This window comes from Dipodomys merriami, unplaced genomic scaffold, assembly GCF_024711535.1.
Source record: "Dipodomys merriami isolate MVZ:Mamm:240054 unplaced genomic scaffold, mDipMer1.0.p SCAF_408, whole genome shotgun sequence".
In the NCBI taxonomy this organism is placed as follows: Eukaryota; Metazoa; Chordata; class Mammalia; order Rodentia; family Heteromyidae; genus Dipodomys; species Dipodomys merriami.
The window spans coordinates 311,595-332,793 of record NW_027205693.1 but is presented as its reverse complement, the minus strand read 5'-3'; the positions used below and the strand labels follow the sequence as shown (position 1 = coordinate 332,793).

General features: G+C 55.2%; 1 protein-coding gene across 1 annotated transcript in view; it reads right to left on the bottom strand.

The window, feature by feature from the left end:
- LOC138806761 (glutamate receptor ionotropic, NMDA 2B) overlaps window positions 1–21,199 on the bottom strand; it is a 188,839-nt gene that overhangs the window by 7,777 nt on the left and 159,863 nt on the right. The window contains exons 6-10 of the mRNA XM_069992101.1: window positions 14,355–14,557; window positions 13,571–13,742; window positions 12,867–13,020; window positions 10,269–10,394; window positions 8,485–8,714 (exon numbers count right to left, since the gene is read on the bottom strand). Of these exons, the coding sequence (XP_069848202.1) occupies window positions 8,485–8,714; window positions 10,269–10,394; window positions 12,867–13,020; window positions 13,571–13,742; window positions 14,355–14,557 (885 nt within the window). The remainder of the gene's footprint in view (window positions 1–8,484; window positions 8,715–10,268; window positions 10,395–12,866; window positions 13,021–13,570; window positions 13,743–14,354; window positions 14,558–21,199) is intronic.

Here is a 21,199-nt window from a genome sequence, read left to right as displayed (position 1 = left end):
GCCATGAGACACTGAAATCTCTTGAATTCTCACCCCTATGATCTCAGCTTTAGTTCTTTGCTTTTTGACCAGGACTCGAACTCAGACTCTGAGGCTTTCACTCACCGGAGGATGCTCCACCGCCTGAACCATGCCTCCCGCTCCCCAGGTTTCTCTCTGGCTATCATCTGTGGCCAGAAAGTCTTAATTTTGCTTCTTTGTATCTCCCAAGTCGCGTGTGGTCTGTCTCCTGGCACAAAGTCACCTTTCCCTCCAGGATCATTCACGACTTTCATTTGAACATGTGGAATTCAGGCCGGTGGTTTCCCTGGGGGACTTTCCGTGGTTTTTCTCTTCGATCACGTTTATCCCAGAGTGACCAGGAGGTGGCTCCTACTGTGGTTTCCAACAGGTCCCAATCCACGCAGCCCACTCGGTCCCTCCCACCAGGCATCCACTCAACGGTCACCACTGACCTCCTGTGTGATCAGCCAGGTTGGGCTTGAGGTTGAAATGGACAGGGCTGGACATCAAGATGGACACACCCTGGGCTCTGTGTGTGTGTGTGTGTGTGTGTGTGTGCGCCACCTGCCACCGTCCAATGTAACACCCCAGATATTTTCAGCTAGCCATCCTCCTGATCACAAGCAGAATCCGCCGCATTGCAGGCAGTGATGTTTCTGGATAAACGCCCCTTTGGATTGGTTGAGTCCCCGCTTTGCTGGGACAATGGTGCCGGATGCTCTCAGAGCCAGAGTTCTCTCCGAAGCGTCAATGGAGTTGTAATCACGTCCGATTCAGCCCTAAAATAGACGGCTATACTCTAATCTACTCATTTTTTTGGGGGAAAAAATTGGCGATCTACACAAGGTATGTGACGCTGGTTGATTAGGCAGATGGAATCTCAGAGACCAGGGCGGCACTTCCTGGCCGAGCGGCGTCTATAGATTCCAGATGCTGAGTCAGGAAGATCCGGAGAAAAGGCGACTTTGGAAAATGAAAAAAACAAAAACAAAAAACCCCACCAAGTGAGGAACTTCCAGAAAGCCGCAGGGAGCGGAGTGCTGTCCCAGGGATTGGAAGGTTGTCCGGTCCCCAGCAGCCCACCCTTGGGTGGGCTCGTCTCCAATAGACGCCGTGTATGAAAAGAGGCCTTAGTCCATGTCGGCACAGAAATCAACCCCACACAGACCACAGACCCAATGTCACGCAACACCTAAGACTTGTATAAAAATCGCTGTATAGAATGATACCACGTCAGCTGGGTGCCGTGGCTCACACCTGTCATCCCAGCTAGTCAGGAGAGGCTGAGATCTGAGGACTGTGGTTCAAAGCCAGCCCAGGGCAGGAAAGTCCGTGAGACTCTGATCTCCAGGGAACCACCAGAAAACTGGAAGTGGCGCTGTGGTTCAAGTGGTAGAGCGCCAGCCTTGAGTGAAAGAGCTCAGGGACAGCACCCAGGCCCCAAGTTCAAGCCCCAGGACTGGCACTCACCTTCTGACATATCAGGGAGGTTTGATGACAGGGCTCTGGGGGTGCTGGGGACCCATTCCCCAGGCCTGCTCCCCCCCCCCAAGCAAAGAGGAAGGGAGAGGCCGCAGGGGAGGGAGGACTGCATGCTGTTTCATTATTCAGTGAGTGCACGTCGATTTTTCTGATGTAGAAAGCACTACGTGTTCATTAACGATAGACACTGCGTGTGAATCGAAGTGCATCAATTCACTTGGCAAATATTTACCGGGGCTCGACTGGGAGAGGGCCCGGTTAAGATAGGAAAGTCCTGTGAGCTCCTTCACTCTGCCCTCCATGCGTGAACGTCCCCTCGTTCCTTGGTTCCTGCACCCGCCCTCTTGCCCGCGCCGCTGGGGGCATTCAGCGAGCATGTATCGGTATATAACCGCACAAACCTGGGTGCCGGGTGCCCAAATGCCACTCTGCCCTTCCGGGTACCCAGGGGAAAGGTGGGAGCCGTGTGCACATGGGGGCGGGATGGGGGGTACATTGGACATCTGGGTCTGCACAAATACCCGCTCACCCGTCCACCAGCCCGACAACACCCTTGCCCCTTTTGTCAGTTGTGGGTCTTGAACTCGGGGCCTGGGCGCTGTCCCTGAGCTCTTTTGCTCCAGGCTGGCGCTCTACCACTTGAGCCACAGCACCACTTCTGGTTTTCTAGTGGTTCTTTTAGAGATCAGAGTCTCACAGACTTTCCTGCCCGGGCTGGCAGCTGTGGAGGAGTTAATTTGTCCTCAGGGCATTTGAGGGCAAGCTTCTCAGACACATTTCCCTCCTTCCCACCCTCCTCCCCCTCCCTCCCTCCTTCCCTCCCTCCTCCTCCTTCATAAACTCTATCTGCCCTGAGCTCTCCTGAGAGCCTGTCAGGTTTGGGACTTGACAAGGCGTGTGAACATTTCTTTGGCACCAAGAGTGTGACCGTAGTCGGGGGCGATTAGGAGGCCGTGGAGACCGTGGGCCTGTGGGGGCAGGGGGGGGCGCCAGTCTATCTACCCCATCCACCCATCCCTCAGCCACGAACGGCCCAGCCGCCTACTTGTGAGCAAGGCGCTATTGTGCCTTCCCTGCCTCTCGGAGTCCCGAGACAGTGCAGGAGAATGTTCCTGATTTTTTTTTTTAAGCTGTGGGTGGGAGTAAGGAGAAGGAGGCAGTAGACAGATGGAGGCCTCTCCCGGGGGTCCTGGGGAGTCAGGCCCCGCATTGCTGCACATGGGGTCTTCTGTGGGGGCTGGTATGGCACAGGCTCTGGGGAGAGCTTAGTGGTCGCTGGTTTCTTCATTTATTTATCCTCAGTCATTCCAGAGATTGTTGATGTCACACATTGGCTTATGCATGTTATCTATCTATCTATCTATCTATCTATCTATCTATCTATCTATCTATCTATCTATCTATCTATCTATCTATCCATCCATCCATCCTACCATCTATCCATGCATCCATGCATCCATCTGTCCACCATAGCCTACAGTAAAGTGCATTTATCAGAGCACAGAGCACATAAGAAATCAGCTATCCTGCTACGTGCCAATGGCTCACACCTGTCAGCTGCTCAGGAGGCTAAGATCTAAGGATCTTGGTTCAAAGCTAGTCCTGGGCAGGAAAACCCGTGAGACTCTTATCTCCAATGAACCAATAGAAAGTCAGAATTGGAGCTGTGACTTAAGTGGTAGAGCACCAGCCTCGAGCACAAAGCAGGTCAAATATGGTGCCTAGGCCCTGAGTTCAAGTCCTGGGGCAGGCGGGCACACGTGGACACACACACACACCCCACAGAAACTTTGAAAAAGAAATGTTATTCTGCACGCACTGGACTGTCCTGCATCATGCCCATGTCGCTGGGGCTCAGCTTATGTCGGGGTGACGATGCTCTGTGGGTTCCTGCCCGTGCCCAGGGCCAGAGCTGGCTTTCCCTCTGCCTGATGCCTCCTCAGCTTCTCGCGGGGCCTCCTGGGCTGCACCTTGTCTCATTCGGCAGTGGGGCGGAAGGCTGAGTCGTCCTTCTGTGTTTGAGACTCATCTGCAGAAGGCCGCTCACGTGGATGGCAGGGGGAAGGGGTTTGGCGTCACTGGCTTGCCGTTGCTTTGATGCGCTTGCAGAAGGACTTGAAGAAAAGGCCGAAAATGGCTCCGTGTCCTGAGATGAGGCTCCCACCTCTGCACGTGTGTATATGCGTGTGCGTGCATGCGTGTGTGCATGCGTGAGTGCATGTGTGTGTTCTCCACTCCCCAGAGCCTCTCTCTCCCCTGGAGGTCCTGGGCTGCAGCATCATCTTCAATGTGAGCCATCTTCTTCAATGGCACTGGTGCCAGCCTCAGAAATCACGGTGCTCTCTCTTCAATACCAAGATGATGATGCCCAGCCCAACATCGCTTTTGATTCTGAGCCAAAAAAAGACTGCTTGCAGCTGTCTCAGCGTCTTGCTGGCAATCAGCAAAAAATGCCCCCAAACAAAAGATCCTTTAACTTTATTCAACACTGGCTGCAGAGCTAAGCCAGGAAATGCTAAGCCAGGAGATGCATGCGCATATCAGCGTGGCCCAGAGCTTAAGCCTCCGGGCAGAAGGTTCTCGGGCAGTGGGCATGTTGGCTCCTCACTGGGTTTCCTGGCATGTCCTGGCCTTGGTTCCCTCCTCTTGTTTTGTTCTATGAAAGGGAAGGTTCTGGAATGCCCAAGCTGCGACTCTCAAGCTATGGGTGCCCACAGCATCCCACGTGCCTCCTGCTCATCCCTCCGGGCGGCAGATACTAAACAAGGAGCTTCAGGACGGGGCCACGCCAGTGGGGATGACGCTGCTTCCCCCGGCCCAAGGTCGCACACCTCCTCCTCCTCCTCCTCCTCCTCCTCCTCCTCGCTTGCTCGTGCAAGGATCTTGCTGGCTCTGAGCCAATGCCTCTGACACCGTGAATGGATGGAGGGAAGGCCGGAGGCTGTGGTCTAGCAGTCTAGAAATGGCTCCCCACGCCCCGGGCTGGGACATCTGCATGTGGAATCACAAAGGAAGCAGTCTCTCCAGACTCAGTCCCACGTGGGCTCCACGCCCAGTCTGTCACGAAGCTTTCCTGCCCTGACATGGGGCTGAGATGGAGGGCAGTGAACCCCATGGAAGCCCAGGGCGGCACCGCGTGCACCACACGACACCCTGGAAGATGGTGCATTGTAGGCCAGGCCACCTGCCACGTATAAACGCTCACACCACGTTCATTCATCTCCAAGGAGGCTGCTGTAGGGGCCTTGAATGAAACGCAAGTTCTTAATACACTCGAGGCCTGCACATCAGGATGGAGAGGGGTTGAGGCCTGGTCTTCGGGGACTGGCACTCTTGTTTACGATTTTTGGCTTTCATCAAGAAGGAAGAGGGTGATGGGAGAGCTCTCTTGTTCCTCTCTGATGTAAACAAACCGCAGAATGGAGACTTTACCACAGATGCATAGAATACCTGGCTTTTCTAGAGCCACAGACGCAACTGTAAGAAGACACATACGGAACACAGACACACCCAGATCTAACAGCGCAGAGCAGGGGGCCTACAGCACTGAAACCCTCCCCCATCCAGAACACTGAAGCCCCTCCCATACCCAGAACACCGAAGCCCCTCCCACACACAGAACACCGAAGCCCCCTACACCTAGAGCACTGAAGCCCCTCCCACCCCTAGAACACCCCAAGCTTGACTACTGCATCCCACAATACGCCCTGAATTCTGTTAACTAAAATAGTTTGCTGCTTGTTGCCGGTTCTCAGTTTGTTGGCCTTTCCTGCTCGGGCTGGCTTTGAACTGCAATCCTCAGACCTCAGCCTCCTGAGTAGCTGGGGTGACAGGGGTGAGCCCTTGGCGCCTGGCTCCGGCTTTATTTTCACAGACCCAACTTCTCTGTGTGTTTCCTCCTCTCCTGTGTTCACTCTTTCTGCTTTTTTCTTCTCTAATGAGATACGGAGGTCAGGTCCAGCCTCCTTCCTGGTAATCCGGGCTGACCTCACCTCGAGATCTAGTTCTGTGTCCAGAAACCTTTGTTTTGAATCAGGCTACCATTTCCAGAGGGTTCTCTGTGGGGGCTGTGTCTGTGGGGTGCCACCTTCCAGGCCTTGGAGGACGCCAGAGGGGTGGGCAGAGCGCATGCGAGGTCAGGACACAGGTGTTCCTTACGAGGAGGGAGAGAGGGGCACAGAACGGAGAAAGAGGAGTACTGGAGCTCAGAGCTCGGCGTTCAACATGGGTGGATTTTCAGCCTGGGCCTGGAGGGGTACACGGCAGAGCCCCCCAGGTACTGACTGACCGGAGGGGACCCGGGAAGTCCTGTGCTACAAAGGAACCGGAGAGGAAGCTGTAACAGGTGACATGGTGTTCAGACCGGGCCGGCCAAGGCCCCGGGGGAGGTCTGCTCGTCATCGGCTGGCTGGCAGAAAGGTGTGAGGCTGGGGCCGTGTTCCGCAGAAAGGGCCAGATCTGTTTTGCTAACTCATAATTTTACCAAAAGGAGCCGGGCGCCGCGGCTCACGCCTGTCATCCCAGCAACTCAGGAGACTGAGATCTGAGGATCACGGTTCAAAGCCAGCCCTGGACAAGAAAGTCTGTGAGACTGATCTCCAATCAACTACCACAAAATGTGAGAAATGGAGCTATGGCTCAAGGGGTTGAACACAAAGAGGGCTCACGGACAGCACCCAGGCCCTGAGTTCAAGTCCCAGGATGGGCCCAAAAAAATAGAGGGAGAAGGGCTGGTGTTTGCTGGCCTGGCCGAGTCTAGACACACCTAGGGTTCTAGAAGTTTTACTGTCCCACCATTTCCATCCGTCCTTCCTTGGGTCAGCTGTTTCCAAAGGACACAGCTCTCAAGAATCAAAGAGGCCTGAGCCCCGGTTCTTTGTTGGGCTCCCTGGATGTCCGACCCCGGCCCTCACGGTGGGTCAGCCATGCACTGGATTCAGACATGTGTTCCCTGTTGAGCTATCTTCAGCGATCTGACCAAGAGGACCTGGGTCCAGCCCCAGGCGTGATGACGGGTCGGGCTGGAGGTTAGCGGTGTTCCCGCCGGCTTCCAGCCCAAAGTTAATAGGGCAGAGAAAACACGTTTGTGCAGCCGAAACCCTGGCCCTGTTTTCCTCCCACGTGCTCCCGTGGCACCCACGCAGAAAGGAACTCGGACGTAAGCTGTCACACAGCGTTCTGATTTTGTACCTCGACATAAATGACATCTCGGCCACAGCAACTAGAAACCCTGTTTTCACAAGCCTGGACTCTACTGCTCACGCCATGGCACTGTTCCCAACCCAGGGCCTGGGCGCTGTCCCTCAGCTCTTTCACTCAAGGCTGGCGCTCTACCACTTGAGCCACAGCACCACTTCCAGTTTTCTAATGGTTCATTGGAAATGAGTCTCTCAGACTTTCGTGCCCAGGCTGGCCTTGAACCGTGATCCTCAGATCTCAGCCTCCTGAGTTACTGGAATTACAGGCATGAGCCACTGGTGCCTGGCTATCCTTTCTAAATCTTAATGAAAGGAACAGTAGATCTACTGTAAGTGAGCGTCTCCTAAACTTCAGGCTCTGAGCTTGCTTTCCACGAAGACAGCTCCTCGATCTTAGATCTCAGACCACCCTGGGTGCCCCAATTTCAGGGGGCTAAACTGCCGTAGGGCGGAGGCCCCCGTTGGGTAGATCTAGAGAGTCGCAGGCATTTACAATAAACTTTTCTGTCCTCATCGGGAACAGACGGTGACCTCAGTGCAGACGCGACCCGTCTCCCCCTCAAGCACCCAGCCCGTGCCCGGGAGACGGCGCCCTGCCCTTGGCACAGGCAACTCAGCCGTAAGCACCACGCAGGGGAGGGTGCAATCGTCCAGCTGAGCGAGAGTGGCTTCCTGCTTCCTATGAACCATCGACCCTGGTGCACATGCGTGTGTACAGACACCGACGGGGAGCCCATGGCCCGGGGCCATGGGGCCGACCCCAGGCCCACGCTGCTCTGGTCCCCAGTGCCGTCCCTCTACCCACATGCCCAGCAGACAGCCGGAGCCAACGACCACCAGCCACCGGCCACGTGCTGCCAGAAGCCCGGGGTGCGCCCGCCCGGACGCCTGACACTAGGAAAACCGATTCCCAGGCCTGTCCAGGCTGGAGATGGCAGAAGAGTTCTCAGCAACCCGACAATCAACCTCTCTACTGTGGCTGGGCGCAGGGCAGAGGGGAGGACAGAGGGGGATGGAGAGGAGGACAGAGGGGGATGGAGAGGAGGACAGAGGGGGATGGAGAGGAGGACAGAGGGGGATGGAGAGGAGGACAGAGGGGGATGGAGGGGAGGCAGATGTGGGGACAGAGGGGGAAGGAGGGGGATGGAGGGGAGGACAGAGGGGACAGGAGGGGTAGAGGGAGGGACAGAGGGGGCCAGAGGGGGAAGGAGGGGGCTAGAGGGGGGACAGAGGGGGACGGAGGGGGATGGAGGGGAGGACAGAGGGGACAGAGGGGGAAGGAGGGGCGTAGAGGGAGGGACAGAGGGGGCAGAGGGGGAAGGAGGGGGTAGAGGGGGGGACAGAGGGGGATGGAGGGGGGCAGCAGGGAGGATGGAGGGGATGGAGGGGAGGACAGAGGGGGACAGAGGGGGCAGAGGGGTGACAGAGGGGGAAGGAGGAGGATGGAGGGGAGGACGGAGGGGGACAGAGGGGGGTGGCGGGGAGGATGGAGGGGAGGACAGAGGGGGACGGAGGGGGGCAGAGGGGGGGCAGAGGGGGAAGGAGGGGGATGGAGGGGAGGACAGAGGTGTATGGAAGGAGGATGGGGGATGGAGGGAGGATGGAAGGGAGGACAGAGGGGAGGATGGGGGGTGGAGGGGAGCTGGAAGGAGAGGAAGGGGAAGGATGGAGAGGGGACGGAGGGGAAGGTGGGGGGATCAGAGTGGGGACGGAGGGAAGGATGAAGGGGGAGGAAGGGTCAGGTGGAGGGGGGCTGGAGGGGAGGATGGAGGGGGGAATAGAGGGGAGACGTGTCTCTTACCTTCTTATCACTCAGCCCAGAAACCTGGTCCACGTACTCCTCCTGGATCATGAAGGCGGCGAGGTTGGCAGTGTAGCTGGCCAGGAAGATGACGGCGAAGAAGGCCCACACGGACACCATGATCTTGGAGGTGGTTCCCTTGGGGTTCTGTACGGGCACGGAGTTGTTGAACACCAGGCCCCACAGCAGCCAGATGGCCTTGCCGATGGTGAAGGACGGGCCGCCCGGCTCTGGCGTGGCACACGGAAGAGGGGACAGGGTGTCAGACCCGGCCCCGGCTCCCCACGGGGGGAGGGGGGGCAGTCAGGAGCCAGAGTCTCCCACGGACCCCCCATCACCCGAGAGCGCCCGGCCCGCCCCGGGGCCCGAGGAAAACAGGAGTGCTGGGATGTGTGTGCACGTGTGTGTGCATGTGCATGTGTATGCACAAGTGCATGCTCTTTTCCCCACTAGTAGTCCTTCTGCCTTCATTGATTTTTAAGACACCCGGTGTGCGTGGAAATGGCTGACCTAGGGGTGCATCCTGTGACTCGTGGAGGGTTTTGTTTGCTTGCTCGCTTTGTTCTTCCTCCTGGAGCCCCTGGGGCGGGAATCTGGGTCACTGATTCTGGCTGACCTCAACGAACTGTGGGCATGGGGCTACCGCTCCCCAAAACACACACTGAACAACAAGGCCGGTCTACGCCAGGAGGCCCGTGGGCACAGACAGGCTCAGGAACCCGGTGGAGGCTTGCGGGTCGCTTATTATTATTTGTTATTAATTTATTTACTGTCAGTGGTGCGCTCAGCTCCATCGAGACTCAAGTGGATCAGAAAACGAGGCTCTGGTGACTCAGTCCATAAAGTGTTCCCTGGGTCAATCTTTCTAGCCGCCAGGGTTATTACTCTTTTGTCTTGGAAGTATAAGTCTGGGAGAAGGCTGAAAGGAGAAGATGAATAAATCTGTATTTTTTGCCCATCCTGGGGCTTGAACTCAGGGCCTGGGTGCTGTCCCTGAGCCTCTTTGTGCTCAAGGCTGGTGCTCTACCACTTGAACCGTTGTGAGACTTCCAGTTTTCTGGTGGTTCCTTGGAGATTAGAGTCTCACAGACTTTCCTGCCCGGGCTGGTTTCGAACTGTGATCCTCAGATCTCAGCCTCCTGAGTGGCTGGGATGACAGGCGTGAGCCATGGTGCCTGGCAGCCCTGAGGTTCTTAATGAAATTTTAGAGGCTCTGTTTACCAGTTAGGGCCACGCACCCCACCTTGGGCCATTCTGTGAGTGACCAGGACGTGTGAGCTCAAACTCCCACACAGTTCAAGCCCCTCTCGCCTTGCAGCTCGGGAACTCGGACCCCTGCGAGTCGGGCTGTGTGTGAGTTCTCATTCCAGGCGGACTGATTTCCGTTTATTATTCTCCAAACATCTGTCTCCCGTGAGATCTTATACTTCAGTTGTTATCTCTTCAGCCCTTTGGGGACTCAGTCAGTGACAACCACCAGCAACAGCCTGGAGGAGGGGACCCGTGTTCCCTTATTCTTAACACGCATGTGCAATCTGTCTGGTGACTTGGCTCTTCCCATGTAGATGCGCGGACACACGTGGGACATGCGGACACAGTTCTTCATCCCCTGCTGTACTTCTCGGACCCGGACCCCCAGCCCACGTGGCACAGGCTGACACGAGCACTTTTGTGGGAGTCTTTGTTAGGTGTTACTGGGCTGCTGGCCCCAGAGACACATTAAACCACCGACAGAGAGAAAGAGGGGGAACACAGAAATGAGGATCGTGCCCCCCAGGCCTTACCTCTGCCGTCCGCCAGGCACCGGTTGTAACCCACGGGGCTGAAGTACTCAAACACGAACACGGCCACGGCAGACACGATGAGCAGCATCACGAACATCATCACCCACACGTCCGCGCTGAATGGCTCTGCGGTGGGGAGGAAAATGGCAGCGGGGTCAATGCGGCGCGCCGCGCTGAGCAGAGCTGATCGTCACGCGAACACGCGAGAAAGGTGCTTTGGGTTGGAGCCCCCCCCTCCCTTTTACTAGCTATGACGTTATGATGATGATGATTAAGGGGCAGGCAGAGGGGGCACTGGTTGTCACTCCGTCCTTTGGGGTGTGTAAGGAGATGGTGTGCATTGGCCCCGTTATCTGGGTCTCTGAGCCCAAGATACAAGGAGAAGACCTAGCAATGGCGGTGTAAGACGATTTCATCCCCGTGTTCCACTCCATGCTGTGCCCTAGCCGTTCATACCACAAAGAAGCAGCCTCCAGGAGTCACGGCTTCATGGCCACGTTAGCTTTCAACAGACTCAATGTAGCTCTTTCCCAGTTGTGCCAGTCCTGGGGCTTGAACTCAGGATCCTTGGGTACCATCCCTTAGCTTTTTTGTTCAAGGCTGGCACTCTACCACTTGAGCCATGGCTCTACTTGCCTATCTCGGCATTGAATTAGTTGGGCAATGATCGTGAAAACCGACTGAAAACTGGCTAATAATCCCTCTCCCCCCCCCCCCCCCTCCAACCCCCGGCCCCATTTAACCTTCCTTAAACTCCTCAGCAGAGATTGACTCCTCCAGCCTGCTCTGTGTGATGTCAGACACCATGAGGAGACAAGAAAGTAAGTCCATGTTTGGTTTTCTTTTTTTTTTTTTTTTTTTTTTTTTTTTTGGGTCCGGTCGTGGGGCCTGAACTCTGGGCCTGGACGCTGTCCCTCAGCTCTTCAGCTCAAGGCTAGCGCTCTACCACTTGAGCCACAGCGTCACTTCCGGCTTTTTTTTTCTTTTTTGCTTATGTGGTGCTGAGGAATTGAACCCAGGGCCTCATGCATGCAAGGCAAGCACTCTACCACTGAGCCACCTTCCCAGCCCCTGGTTTTCTTTTTTTTTAACGCACAAAACGACAACATAAATGCCACCAGGTACTAGTGCTCGTGCCTGTAATCCCAGCTACTCAGGAAGCTGAGATCGGAGGAGGATCGCCATTTGGAGCCATCCAAGCCGGGTAATCGAACCCTGAGACTCTTGTCTCCAATGAACCAGCCAAAGGCTCAATGTAGGGGCGTTGTTCAAGTGGTAGAGTCCCAGCTGTGAGCAAAGTGGTAGAGTAAGTGTGTGACCCTCTGTCCTCTCCAGTTGTGAGTTAACACAATTGAAAACATGCATGGCACAGGTCATTCGGCTTCTGTTCAGAATGTTTTGACTTCTCTTGTTCCTAACACAAGCTGACTGACACGTCTCCAAACACAGCCATGGAACATTCTGGGGCTCACGGGTCTTTTAGATCAGAAGCTAAGGTCAGTGTGCATCTGGCAGAGTTCGGGATCCACGTGTGTGTGTCTCTTCCGGTGCCAATCATCCTTTGAAGGAGAATATGCAAATATATTGCATCCCTCAGATTCGCACACACAAGGGCCGGCCGACAGTCGCCCATGAAATCACCAAGGACAAAAGTGTCTTTCACTATGAATAAGAAGACCGGCCAATGGGACGGAGTAAATTTATAGGAGAGAAAAAAATTCCACTCCGTGGTGCATCCACTGAATTGATTCTTCCGCAGACGCAATGTGAGCTCGTGTCCGCCTCTGTCCGCTCTGCTGCCATCCACATTTGAAAGCAAAGATGCCGGGGTCCTTCAGAGAGGCCGTGACTCGTTCAAGGACCCAGGAGTTGGTTTACGACCAACCAGCCCCGTGCTGTGTCCTCAGGGTGATGGTTTATTCGTTTCGCCCCCACTTTGTGCCACAGCCCCCGAGGGGGATAACTATGGGGTGTGAGCTCCCCACGATCTCATCTAATTGAAGTTGGCCCAGGCTCATGCCGTGGTCCGTGGGCTCTGAGGGTTTGGTGTTTAAGATGGCCGGGGGTGGGCAGGTGGGAGGGTGGCGGGGGGGGGGGGGAGAAAGTGGCAGATCGCTGCCTCAGAAGATCCCCTGCACCCCGCTTTTTTTTGGGAGTGCTATAACTCAACTCCCGAGGATAATAATAAAAAAGCAACCGGGTATATCCCACTTTTCACGCCGGCCATGAGAGGTGCTGGCGGCAGGAGGTGGTCCCCGGGCCACCCCGTGGAGATGTCTTCTTGGATGAGGAAACCGAGTGTCAGGATGGAGCACAGCTGCTCCCCATTAGCTGACGTGATAAGGAAAGGACGGCAGCAGGCCCCCCGGCGGCCCGTCCGGACACTGTGGATGAGGCGTCGCCTTCTTGTTTCTCTGCGTGTCCTTCCATCTCCATATTTGGGAGGAATCAACACTGAGTCGCAGCCAGGTGGACCTCCGGGACCAGCTCCCTCCGGGCAGGAAGGACGGCCACGGGCCACCACCGTTCTGCCCCTCCCCCCGCCCCCCCATCTGCCCACCCCCCATCTGGGCAGCGGCAGCCGCACCACTTCCTCACCCAGGAAGGCGGAAGGCGAGACGGTGCCGTTGCTGCGGGACACCATGACGCTGATGCCGGTCTCGATGAAGGGCACCGAGAAGTCCACCACCTCTGAGCGCTCCTCATTGATGGTGAGCGAGCCCACCGCCATGTAGGCCCTCTTCATCACCACCTGTGGGGAGAGCAGTGCCGTGGTCAGAACATTCTGGAAGGCCAGGGCCACCCCAGGGAAGACAGAACATTCTGCAAGGCAAAGGCCACCACCAGCGAGATAGAACATTCTGGAAGGCAAGGGGCACCACCAGCAAGATAGAACATTCTGGAAGGCAAGGCCACCACAGGGAAGATAGACCATCCCAGAAGGCGCGAGGCCAACACCAGGAAAATGGAATGTTCTAGAAGGCAGGGGCCACCACCAGAAAAGTAGAATAATTGGAAGGCCAGGGCCACCATCAGAAAAACAGAACATTCTAGAAGGTAAGGGTGATCATTAGGAGACTAGAACACTCCTGAAGGCCAGGGCCGTGACAGGGAAGGTAGAACATTCCCGAAGGCCAGGGCCTCCACCAGCACACTGGTGGGCCTCCTGGCGGGGGGAATGTGGGCTCTGCTTACTGTTTGGTGTTTGTGGGAGCGAGCGTGTGGCCGGGCGGAGCCCGAGTCGGGCCGGGGTGTGGGGTGCGTGCGGGGCTCCCGGGCTCACCCCCAGCCCGCCCGCTCACCTCGCCGATCATGCCGTTCCAGGTGCCGTTGATCTTCTTCCCGTGCTTGCCGTTGGTGACCAGGTAGAGGTCATAGGTGAACTTGACCGACTTGGAGATCTTCTTGAGGATGTCGATGCAGAAGCCCTTGCAGCACTTCTTGATGTAGCCCGGCTCCTCGTCTGTCTTATTCCTGGCCGCCAGTTACAGAAGAAAGAAGAGAGAGAGAACGACACAAGAAGCGCCATCTTATGCCAGGCCCGATGGCGGACTTAAGCCGGCCCAGAAACGCAGCCATCTTACTGTGATCGAATCGCACTTGGTCCCATTTCCTCACATATTTTTTTTTGATGCCAGTCCTGGGGCTTGAACTCAGGGCCTGAGCACCGTCGCTGAGCTCTTCAGCTCAAGGCTGGCGCTCTACCACGTGAGCCACAGCTCCACTTCTGGTTTTTCTGGTGGTTCATTGGAGATCAGAGTCTCACAGACTTTCCTGCCGGGGCTGGCTTTGAACTTGAGATCCTCAAGATCTCAGCCTCCCAAGCAGCTGGGGTGAGGGGCGTGAGTTACCTGCGCACAGCTCCCAGAGGTTTCTTAACCCTAACTCCCAACAGGTGTTTCATCTGTCTCCCCAAATCATGCTGGACCCTCAGACTGGGGGCCCTGTTGGCTCAGCACCCACAGTGACCTGGAGCCCCCCAGGAACTTGAGGCCAGGCAAGGATGGCGGTGGGGACCTTGGCGCAATCGGCGCCCAGGCCACACGCCCCCCCCCAACCCCAGCCCCCTGCCTGCGGACCACGTACTCGGTGATGATGCGCTTCTGGCAGGGGACCGTGTTGCGCATGCAGGTGCCGCTCAGGGGGTCCACGCTCTCCACGATGACAAAGGGCGCCTCCTCCAGCGTCACGATGCTCAGGTGGTCATCCTCCTGCTCCTCCGTCTCGGGGCACATGCGCGGCCACACATAGTATTTCATCTGCAGGGACTTGTCTTTCCATTTGCCCACCTGCGTGGAGTGAGATGGGGGGGAGAGGGCTCAGGCATGGGATGGGGGGAGTGAGGCGTGGGGGGGAACGAGCTCCCCCCCGTGCCCACCCAGAGCTCACACTGGGTGAGGAAAGCAGGGGTGCAAGGGTCTGTTTAGGGCGCATGGAGCTGTGAGGAAAGCTCATTCTTCCTCGCCGAGGGGGCCAGGGGTCCCACCTGTCTGTTCCATTTCACCTTAAGATGCAGGAGAGAGAGCAGGGTTCAAAATCTCCTGACTCCCCTTTTAATTTTTATATTTAGTCGGTGGTGAGACTTGAACTCAGAGCCTGGGCGCTGTCCCTGAGCTCTTTCACTCAAGGCTGGCACTCTACCACTTGAGCCATAGCACCACTTCCAATTTTCTGGTGGTTCATTGGAGATTGGAGTCTCATGGACTTTCCTGCTGGGGATGGCTTTGAACCGTGATCCTCAGCTCTCAGCCTCCTAAGTAGCTGGGATGATGGGCGTGAGCCACCGGTGCCTGGCTCTCCCTTTTTTTTTTTTTTTTTTTTTAATTATGGTGTATCGATGTGTGGGTATATCACAGCGCAACACCCTTGCGTGGTTAATAGATGCTGGTAAAAAAAATCATTATTATTATTTTAAGATAAAGAGCCTTGAGTACAAAGAGGCTCAGGGACAGTGCCCAGGCCCTGAGTTCAAGCCCCACGACCCGGGACCCGCACAAAAACCAAACAAAACCCACGAAGATCAGATGCTGGTGCAAGACCCAACCCAGGTTGGCGGGGAACGTACCGTCCTGGCAGAATTTGGACCAAATGTCTCTTGGCATTCTTGCCAGCAAGATAAATGACCATACAACCTACTGTGTACATGGACAGATTGAACAAGAGTTTAAAATCTCTATCTACCCCCCCACCCCCAAATAAAAAGGAAAGAAAAGGTTATTTAACACATCAGTGCTGACACTAAAGGAGCTCTTTAGTGATCCAGCAGAGGGTCTTTGTTTTGTTCACAGCAGTGACCGCAGAGAATGCTTTAGAAAACAAAACAGGGGTCTAGCTGGCAGAGAGCAGACAGCCCAGGGCTGAAGGGAAAACACGCTGGGCTTTGGATCCACACTTGGGGGATGCTATGGGTAGGGGTATGGGGCTAGGGGGGGGATGTGGCCGTAGTAGTTGTTAAGGATGAGCACTTGGGTTTTTCTTTTGCCGGACCTGGAGCTTGAACTCAGGGCCTGGGTGCTGTCTCCAAGCCTCTTTGTACTCAAGGCTGGTGCTCTACCACTTGACCACTTGAGCCACAGAGTCACTTCTGGTTTTCTGGTAGTTTATTGGAGATAAGAGTCTCACAGACTTTCCTGCCTGGGCTGGCTTTGAACTGGGATCCTCAGATCTCAGCCTCCTGAGTAGCTAGGATTACACATGTGAGCCACTGGTGCCTGGCTAACATTTGGATTTTTCAAGAGCAAGTTCCTGTGACTAAATAGGAGATGATTCAGCAGTCTATAAAACAATTATAATCACAAAAGCTAATCTGTAGACAGACTTAGTGATCAACTTTGCTTTGTGTTCAGCACATGACAGCTGGAAAAAGAGGTTCTGAGCCCATAATTCTGGAAGCCACTCATTTATTTTTGGTGCCAGTCCTGGGGCTTGAACTCAAGGCCTGAGCACTGTCCCTAAGTTTATTTTATTTTTTTTTTTGGTGGGTCATGGGGCTTGAACTCTGGGCCTGGGCGCTGTCCCTCAGCTCTTCAGCTCAAGGCTAGCGCTCTACCACTTGAGCTATAGCGCCACTTCCCCTAAGTTTTTTTTTTTTTTTAACCTCAAGTCTAGACTCTCTCATTTGAGCAACAGCCCCACTTCTGGATTTTTGCTGGTTCATGGAGATGAAGAGTCTCACCAATTCTCCTGCCCAGGTTGGCCTTGAACCGCAGTCCTCAGACCTCAGCCTCCTGAGAAGCTGGGATGACAGGCGTGAGCCAACGGGCCTTGGTGAAGGGCTTGTTTCTGTGCAAGACTCGTGTGTTGTAAGCTGTTTTTCTTTTTCCCCGTTTTCTTGGGGATGACGAGGTGAGAAGGAAAGTTAATAAAATCTATAGATGGCCAAGAGGAGAGATTTTGTTTTGAACTACAACAAAAATCCACAACAAATATCAGATCCATGCCGGTGGCAAGGAGGCGCAGCGTTGGAGGACACACTGGGATGGGCTTTTCTCTCGGTCATTCTTTTTTTTTTTTTTTTTTTGTTGGGTCTGGTTGTGGGGCCTGAACTCTGGGCTTGGGCACTGTCCCTCAGCTCTTCAGCTCAAGGAGCCACAGCGCCACTTCCGGCTTTTTTCTTTTTTCTTATGTGGTGCTGAGGAATCGAACCCAGGGCCTCATGCATGCAAGGCAAGCGCTCTACCACTGAGCCACCTTCCCAGCCCTCTCTCGGTCATTCTTGCTGTTTCTCTTTTGCATCACTGGGGATCGAACCCTGGGTTTGGCATGTTTTAGGCACAGGCTACCCCTGAGCCATGCCCCCACCTTAAATCTCTACAGATTAAAGTAGGTTACAAATAATGAAAAGTTGACTAAAAGGAGGAACGTTTACATAGAAAGAACTCATCCTATTTGACAAAATTCTTCCTTCGAGGAGAAGGAAATATGGCAAGAATATTACGCATGGAAAAGTCTGGAAGGGCAATGAAGAAGAGTCACTAGAGAAAGAGCAGTTTGAGGCGCAGAGAGGAACATTCCAGAACATTTTATCTATAGAATATAGGATCCTGGAAAGGTAGAGAAGGAGCAGGAAATGAAGATCAACAGGGAAGAGGAGAGACAAGAGAGAAAAAAAAGTGTGGAAACAGAAAAATCAAGTGAAGAATGTTTAATCAAGTGGGTAAATTTATAATCAAGAGGGTGAACTTACAGTCGAGCTTCAAACACGATCAGGGGAAACCAACCAACCAACGAAAAGTTAAAACAGAACAGGGAGAATCAACGAGTGTGAAAACTCTTGTATACACCTCCTGGAAGGTGAATGCTACGCAGACGTTAGTACCACAGACTCCGTGGAGGGGGGAAGGGGGGAGGGAGAAGAGCCTTGTGCCCCGGGGGGGGGGGGGGGATGGATCATCAGCAAACGGTGCTAGGGCTCCGTCCTTCCCCATGGTGTTTTAGTGCCTGCGCTCTGCCCAGAGCTGGGCAGATTCCAGAAGAATCTGGAATCCGTGGAAGGACAGAGCCGCTGGCTAAGTGGCGTGCGGTGAAAGGGGGGGTCACAGCTTGTAGCGGAAGAAACAGATGATGGTAAGAGTGCTGGGGGGCGTGGGGGGGGGAGGACGCCTGTTTACAAACACGGCTTAATTAATTAGCCAGCCAGAGGAGGCCGCGTGCAGGTGTCAGGCCGAGAATTAATTAACACCCGGACGCCAGCCCCTGGGGCGGTGTCCAGAGTCACGTGGTCAAGTGCCATGACTGAACTCGCCAGCAGCGCTGCTTACTTTGCCTAAGTTGCTCTGGTGGCCTGATGGAAGCTACTGGACTGAGAAAATGCTAGAATGACCATGGGCTTGGTGGATCACAGTGGGGAGAGGCCGCTGTGTGTCAGGGAACGCCGAGGCCTGCACACCGTCACCCCGATCTTCTGAGGGTCCTGAGGTGTGAACTCAGGGTCTTACCCTGGCCAGGCAGGTGCCCTACCCCTTGAGTCACGCCCCACCCTGCTTGGCGCCCAGGCGGCCTCAGACCTCCGTCTTCCCATCTGGACCTCCTTCCTGTGCAGCTGGGATGGCAGGCTGCTCCACATGGACTTGGTCCTCTCAGTCTCAGCCTCTGGAGCAGTGGTTGGGATTACAGGCGTGAGCCACCCTACTCAGCCTTCTACTTCCGCCGACTGCTTCCTTCTGTTTCAACGGGCAAAAGGGCTGCTTGAAAAAGACGCAGCAGATGCCACCCCCCCCCCGTGGAAAATACACACAAGACGGTGAGAAACACAGCTGGATGGAGTTGGCCGGCTGGGGGAGGGAGGGAGCCAGGGCCAGTCTTGGAGGAAAGGGGTTCTCGCTCTTTGCCCCTTGTGGGTCTTGGGGAGGGAAAGTGACTTTCAGGGCTGGCTGTTAACCGTTTCCATTTGTCACGCATGCGTTCTCTAGCGGGTTCCGAGTGCGGGTGGCATGGAGGCTGTCCCGGCCACATCTTGGGGTGGGGGTGGGGGTTAATGGAGCGGAAAGTGGCTGTGGGTCACACTGTAAATAGAACGCAGCAGCGGGGCGGCGGGGGTCAGGGCAGAGTGCCGGGGAGGCCGGAAGCTGAGCAGAAGGACATGTGGACACGGGGACAGACACAGGGTGGGGGGTGGAGAGTTGGAGTGCACCACTGCTGAGTAAGCTGCTCGGACCAGAATCACATGTGAGAGAGGAAAACACTCCTTCCGGTCTTGCTCCAGAAGCATCTGCTCCAGAATGTCTGCTCCAGAACACCTACTCCAAACGCCTGCTCCACAACACCTGCTCTACAACGCCTGCTCCAGAAGCACCTGAGCCAGAACACCTGCTCTACAACACCTGCTCTAGAACATCTGCTCCACAATGCTTGCTCATGAACACCTGCTCCAGAACACCTGCTCCAGAACACCTGCTCCAGAATATCCACACCGGACCATCTGCTCCAGAACACCTGCTTCAGAGTCTTCACACAGGCTCCACCAGGAGAATCTCTGGATCTCCATATGGAACATTCACTGATAGGAACTTTCCTTTCCTTCCCCTCTCCTCCTCTCCCCTCCCCTCCCTGCCCTCCGGTCCCCTCCCTCTTCATTCATTGTTGGCAGTACTACTGCAGGTTAGAACTCAAGTTTAACGCTCACAAGATGAGTGCTCTGCCACTTGAGCCGTCGTACAAAGTCTTTTTTTGATATATATATATATATATATATTATTGTAAAGATACTATACAGAGGGGTTACAGTTACATGAACAAGGTAATGAGTCCATTTCATATTGAGCATCGTTACCCCCTCCTTTGTTTTTCCCCTGCCATCCCTTCCCTCCCCACCTCCCACAGTCTTTTTGCCTTAGCGATTTTTTCAGACAGAAGACTTCTTTTGGGGAAGGTGGCCTGGGCCAGGCTGGACCTCGATCCTCCTGTTTTCACTTCCTGACTTGGCTAGGATTTCAGGAGCCCACCATTAGGGCTGGCTTAAAAAAAAAAACAAAAAGAATTGGTTGAGACTTCTCGATCCCTCATTGACCAAGCTGGCCTGGAACCAGAATCCTCTTGCGCCCCCTCCCCCCGCGCCCCCTGCCCCCTACCACAAGTAGCTAGGAGAGCAGGCTTGAGCACTGTGCCCAGCCAGCCTCTGCACGAGTGCAGGAAATACAGGGTAATAACTATACTCTGACATTTTGAAATCCCAATGCACCAAGCTCTTGAGAAGTTTTTGAGTGGACACGGATGTTAGGAAAGGGTTGCTCCGGCTGCACTCCGGCACCTGCGAGGGAGACAAGGGGTGAGGGAGAGATGGGGTGAGGGAAAGATGGGGTGAGGGGGGCATGGCTAGAAGAGTAACGTCACCATGTCCCTCAGGTGGCTGAGCTCACAGCTCCGAGCTGGGATGATGGAGGGGGGCGCGGGGGTCTTGCCAGGCTGGTGGCTCCATGCGGGTTCAGAAGAAAGGTTGAGAGGGGACAGAGGGGGTGGCGTGGGGAGAGAGAGGAGGGGACATAGAGAGAGGAGGGGGTGTGAGGGGGAGGAAGAGGAGAGGACAGAGAGAGGCGTAGGAGAGAGGAGGAAACACAGAGAGAGAGAGGAGGAGGATAGGGAGGAGGAAATAGAGAGAGAGGAGGAGGATAGGGAGGAAGAAACAGCAAGAGGAGGGAGAGAGAGGCTCTTCTCTTTGGGGACCGGGGTCACCCACAAGCCCAGTGCTAGCCAGAGGCTATGCGACCCCGGCCCCCTACGCCTCTCCTTCCTCCATGTGCCTCTCAGAAAAAAAAAAAAAGAAAGAAAAAGAAACACCAAAGCTACGGCTGTGTTCTAGAATTTTCCTCTGTGACCCCGAAGCAGAGAAGCCGTGGAGAGAGAGAGGTAGGCTGCCTCGCAACGCGGCGGGGCCTGGGAGGAGAGTCCGGAGATGACTGATGTTATTTCTGGGGTTCTGGTGATGTCGTGGGGAGCAGGGACTGGGGGGGGGTGAAGCCTGGCCCCCCTGGTTTCTTTGCAAAACAGCTCCAGGAGGAGACCAGAAAACCCACGCTGAGAGGCGAGCAGAGAACCCCTGCGTGGAAGCCACGGATGCCGGGCGAGAGGACCCGGCCCCAGGCCGGCAGGGACCACGCGTGGAGGGCCCCACCCCGTGGGTTGATTGGTGCGTTTTCTGCTAGAATACACTTCTGGGGAAACAAAACAAAACAAAACCCAAGAGAGGCTGGAAGGGACTGGGGTAGCTGGTGTCTGCCATTTTGAAAGACCCAGGATGAGGAGTGGCCGGGGCCACGCGTGGCACTGTCACCTCCGCATCTGCGTGCGCTCTGTGGGGACGTGTGTCTCCTCAGCCTCGTCTCGTAGAGATGGATTAGAATCCATGGAAGGAATGGCAAACCAGACCACGAGTGTGTGTGTGTGTGTGTGTGTGTGTGTGTGTGTGTGTGCATGTGTGCGTGTGAGTGAGACAG